The sequence below is a fragment of the Myotis davidii genome, unplaced genomic scaffold (assembly GCF_000327345.1).
Source record: "Myotis davidii unplaced genomic scaffold, ASM32734v1 scaffold1949, whole genome shotgun sequence".
In the NCBI taxonomy this organism is placed as follows: Eukaryota; Metazoa; Chordata; class Mammalia; order Chiroptera; family Vespertilionidae; genus Myotis; species Myotis davidii.
The window spans coordinates 363,878-369,388 of record NW_006300366.1 but is presented as its reverse complement, the minus strand read 5'-3'; the positions used below and the strand labels follow the sequence as shown (position 1 = coordinate 369,388).

At 44.1% G+C, this 5,511-nt stretch overlaps 1 protein-coding gene across 1 annotated transcript; it reads left to right on the top strand.

Annotated features, from left to right (window-relative positions):
- The first annotated feature begins 929 nt into the window (after window positions 1-929).
- On the top strand, window positions 930-1,916 carry LOC102760122 (olfactory receptor 6J1-like). The gene is given in 3 exon segments (XM_015572464.1): window positions 930-1,335; window positions 1,338-1,462; window positions 1,464-1,916. Coding segments are annotated over 3 exon segments (984 nt in total).
- Window positions 1,917-5,511: the final 3,595 nt, after the last annotated feature.

The window sequence follows — 5,511 nt, the reverse complement described above, 5'->3', positions numbered from 1 at the left end:
AATGGATGTTAGTGTCTGATATAAGGTGGGGAATCCAATGCTATGTTTTCCCATACAGATAATCAGCAGCACCAGCTTCCTTTCATCTCTGAGATATATCACTGTTTCATATTTGTGTGGGTCTGTTCCTTGGCTCTCTATTTTGTCCTGCTGGTCAGTTTGTGTGTATTTGTGTCAATACCATCTTGATTTAATTAGCTATTTTTATGTCTTGTATGTACTAGGCAAGCCACCCCCTGTCCCCCGCCCCAGTTTCTTCTTCAGCAATGTCTTGATTATTGTAGGACTTTTGCTGATTTACATTTAACTCCCAGAGTGAGATCATAATGTTACTATTAGTTTATACCTTGCTTTAAAAAACTCAATAATACATTGTGGCTATTTTGTTATTACATAGAAGTTGCCATTGACATATTATGGTAAAATATAATTTTTAATGGCTGCATAATGTTATTATTTATATGTGTCATAATTTATTTATTCCATCTCCCATTTTTGGATATTAAAGCTGTTGCTAAACTTTCATTATTATAAGCAATTCCGTGATGAATGCTGTTGCAGCAAAATCGTTGAAAACTTCCATGACTTTATTTTGGGTGGATTTCTGAGTCTAAGAATTTACTCAGTTTTAAGAATTTTGATATAAATTGCTATATTATTTTTAGAAAGTTCATATAAACTATGTAACAGGGTAGGACTTAAGGCAGGCACCTTGTTAACAAAATGATCATTTTAAAAAGTTTTAATTTGATAGACAAATAATTTGAAACAAGTTAAATTTAGATTACATATCTAAATTTAGATTGGATTATCACATTTTATATTCACATTTTTTTAGTGAAGAGCCATGGGTTTTGTACACTGAACACTCTCCTAAGCACCTTCTCCTTTTGTTCCATCAGAGGAATTGAGTCCTGCCCCCCATGCCCATGGCCAATCAGACTGCCACCGTGGGGGAGTTTATTTTGCTGGGATTTGCCCTCAGCAGGCAGGTGGAGCTGCTGTTCCTGACGCTGCTGCTGTCCACAGTCCTTCTGACCCTCCTGGGGAACCTGCTCATCATTTCCATTGTGCTGTCCTACTCCCGTCTCCACACCCCCATGTACTTCTTCCTGTGCAACCTCTCTATCCTGGACATCCTCTTCACCTCAGTCATTTCTCCAAAAGTGTTGGTCAACCTAGCATCCGGGGATAAAACCATTTCCTTTGCTGGGTGTATCACCCAGTGCTATTTCTACTTCTTCCTGGGCACGGTAGAGTTTCTTCTGCTGACAGTCATGTCCTATGATCGCTATGCTGCTGTCTGTTCCCTGCTGCAGTACAGCACCATCATGAGGACTGTTGCATTGGGACTGTTGTGTTTTCTTGGGTAGGAGGTTTCCTATCTGTGCTCTTCCCAATCATCTTCATCTCTCAGCTGCCCTTCTGTGGCTCCAACATTATTAACCACTTCTTCTGTGACAAGTGGGCCTTTGCTGGCCTTGGTCTGTGCAGATACCACTGCCATTGAGCTGATGGATTTCATGCTTTCGTCCACCATCATCCTCTGTTGCATAGTCCTTGTGGCCTATTCCTATACGTACATCATCTTGATGATAGTGCGCATTCCTTCCTCAAGGGGAAGGAAGAAGGCCTTTAACACCTGTGCTTCCCACCTGACAATAGTCATGATTTCTAGCAGCATCACAGTGTTTATCTACGTGACACCCTCCCAGAAAGAGTATCTGGAGGTCAACAAGGTCCCTTCAGTACTGAGCAGTGTTGTGACCCCATTCCTCAACTCCTTTGTATATACTCCGAGGAATGACACGGTGCTGGGGGTCCTAAAGGACGTGTGGGTCAGGGTTCAAGCAGTTTTAGAAAAGTGGATGATGACAATGCTGAGGAGCAACTTGTCCTCTTACAAAGACCAATAAGGAGGGGCTAATCCCTCTTCCTCTTCACTGCCATGTATGTCGTGTATCAATTCCCTGCCGTAGAAAGATAGGACTTGCTTTAAGGAGATGAGCTAGCTAAGGGATCCTGAATGGTTTCTAATGGAAAGAAGACTTAGCTTGGAGACAGGGACTTGAACTCTAGCCTTGGTTCTAACTTGAATTCTGTGGCCACAGCTATGTCTCTGTGTCACCAGCCACTGACCTCTGGTACCCTCATTGGAAGTGTGTCAGGGCTGGACTTGATGATCTCTAAGTCCCATCCACAGTGAATATTCTAAGAATTACAGAGCCTTGCAGGCTGTGTCCTATTCAAAGTCCCAACACATTTGGCTACATTTCCTCATGGATCCTGACCACAACTCTTCTACCAGCTGACACAAAGTCCTTCCTGGTCCCCCACCTCATGGATCCTCTTTCCTTCCATCTTCTCTAGGAATCTTTCTAAGAATAACCTTTATTATTCTCTAGTCCACTGTCATATCCTCAGTGGACATTTGTAATGATTGTGGTGGATATATGTAATCTGTTATTTATTTATTTTTATTTTATTAATTTTAGAGAGAAGGAGAGAAAGAGAGAGAAACACTGATGTGAGAGAAACCCAAGTTTATAGCATGAACTGTAACCATAAATCCTTAGAATATAAGAAGAAAGGTACTGATTGAGTGGCATGTTCATAGAGATTTCTTAGTCCTAGGAATGTTAGGAATGGCCCATTCAGATGGAGTGTATGTGTGTGTGTGTGTGCACATCTCAGCATGCACCCATGTGTGTAGGCCTGGTAGTGTAAACAGGGCACTCTGGTTGACCTTCTTCAGGCCTTTCTTGCACCTGCTCCTGAGGAATGTGTTGGCATGTTGTTGGGAAAATCAGATCAGCATATTGTGCAGCCTCCCAAAGTGGTTCTGGAATAAGGAGATGAATTTTCAGAGCCATAGGCCCTACTTCTCCACATCATGGCCTTCTGGGTCAGGTGTCAGAGACAGGGTCCCTTAGACTAGTGCTTGTAGATGGGGGCAGAAGAATCTCTTAGGAAATTTTTTTAAAAAAAAAATATTTTTATTGATTTCAGAGAGAAAGGGAGAGGGAGAGATAGAAACATCAATGATGAGAGAGAATCACTGATTGGCTGCCTCCTGCATGCCCCCTATTGGGGATCGAGCCTGCAACCCAGGTATGTGCCCTTGACCAGAATTGAACCTGGGACCCTTCAGTCCACAGGCTGACATTCTATACACTGAGCTAAACCAACTAGATCTTAGGGAATGTTTTTAAATGTAGATGTCATGGTCAGACTCCATCCAGATTTACCGAATAAACTCAGGAATACAGTCCAGGAATCTATCTATATATATATAAAAGACAAGCAACCGGAACAATGGAACTACTGGAATGACTGGAATGACTGATCGCTATGATGCACACTGCGGATTGGGGCCCTGATTGCCCCCCTCCCTCCAACCTCCCGAGGCCCCTTCCCCCCACCTGCCCAACCCCTGATTGGCTCCCCCAACTCTAATTGAGGGCAGGGCCAGCCAGCCAATTGCCCGAGGCCCCTCTCCCCTGCTGGCCCGGCCCCACCCCACCTGTGCATGAATTCATGCACTGGGCCTCTAGTATTTTAAAAAATACCCAGTTGTTTTGTGAAAAGTTTTAGTTTGGTGACTGCTGCCTCTCTTGGCCTGGTCTCCAAAGGGGTGGTAACATTACTTAGTATTCATAAGTTCTTTTGACTTTACCTCCTAAAATTTTTCTTGCGTCTTTCTCCTCTGTATGTCCACTGCCCACTGGTCAAGTCCAAGCTACCAGAATCTCTGGCCTGGACCCCTGCAGTAGCCTCAAAGTACCCAATCTGTACTCAGCAAAGCAGCCAGAGTGGTCATGTCAAGTTTCAGATTGGATTGTCACACTCCCCACCCCACCCTGACACACAGTCCAGTTATTTTTTCCCCATTGCTTTCAGGATGAACACAACATTCTTTTCATGGCCAGAGGGCCTGCACGAGTAGGTTCCCACCCACCTCCCCAGCTTCATCCCACAGCCATCGTCCCTGCTAATAGACTTGCACTCAAAGTTCTCTCCAGATACTCCTTCCCCTCCCTTTGCATTTCAGGCTCCGCTGTTATTACTTTTGAGGGAGATCTCCCCACCTTTCAGGGACAGCCCTTTTCAGTTGCAATTTTGTTTTGATTTATAGTGATTTGATTAAGTGTGCATCTTCATGTAGATTGTAATTTGCCAGGAAGGCAGGGACCCCTTTTCTTCACTATTGTAGGCGTAGTGGTCAGAATGCAGTAAGCTCTAAATACAGGGTCGCACCCTGGCCAGTGTGGCTCAGTTTGTTGAGCATCCTCCTATGCACCAAAAGGTTGCCAGTTGGATTCCCAGTCAGGGCACATGCCCAGGTCTGGGTCAGTCTCTGGTCAGAGTGTGTGGGAGGTAACTGATCAATGTTTTTTTTTACAATTGATGTTTCTCTCTCTCTCTCCCTCCCTCTCCTTTTCTCTCTTCTCTCAAAAACCAATAAAAACATATTAAAATAAATAAGGAAATACAGGGTCAGGCAAAAGTAATTTAAAGTTTTTGGAAGGAAAATAATACAGCCTGCCCAGAGTGGCTTAGTTGGTTGGAGTGTCCTTCCGGACACTGAAAGGTTTCTGGTTCTAATCTGGTAAGGGTGCATGCCTGGGTTTTGGGTTGGATCCCTGTTGGGGTCAGGGCAAATATGAAAGGCAACTAATCACTGTCTCTCCCTCCCCCCCTTTCCTCTCTCTAAGCATATTCTAGAGAGAGAACTTTAAAAATATAATAAATTAAAAATAATAATTAATAAGAATAAACTGTTTTGTGTACTCACAACTGTAAACCTCCTTTTGCCCCACCCTGTACCTGCCCTCTTCTTCATAGGGCTGCATTGGCAATCAGCAATTTTCAGTCACTGAGAAGACACGGGGTGTTGGGATGGATCAGAGCTTTATAATTATATCCAGAGTTCCATTCACACATTTGTTCATTCATCATGATATATGTGGCATTATGTGCCACTTGGAGCTGTGGATTTCTGGGTCTAGCTGGAGTCAGCCAGCACACAGCGGGAACTGTTGGTAACGATTTGAATACCTGGCATATCTCACTTATCTCGGCTCAGTGAAAACAAACATTTATTAAACACAAACTAGGTGCCAGATGTGCCCTTGTTCTTAAGTAGCTTATGACCTATGGAGGAAAGACTTACTAGTACATGAAATAAGTGGCTACACATTTACAAGTTTTACAAAAGGGGCTGTAGTGTGTGCCATGGAGACACAGAAGAGAGGGTCCAAGTCCAGCCTGGGGGGTCAGAGACAGGCTTCCCTGCGTAAGGACTATTTGAGGGGATGACTAAGAGTTAGGAAAACAGGCTGTAGGGCAGTCCAGGTGTAGGTCAATGTGGAATGAACTTCAGAAGGTGGCTATTTACTGAGCAGCAGGGAGTACCCAGCTCTGCCCAATTCTCCTCCCGAGTTGGGATTTGGCCCCTCCACACTCCCCAGACATCCTCTGAAGGGGTTGGCTGAGATGGCCCCTGCCAAT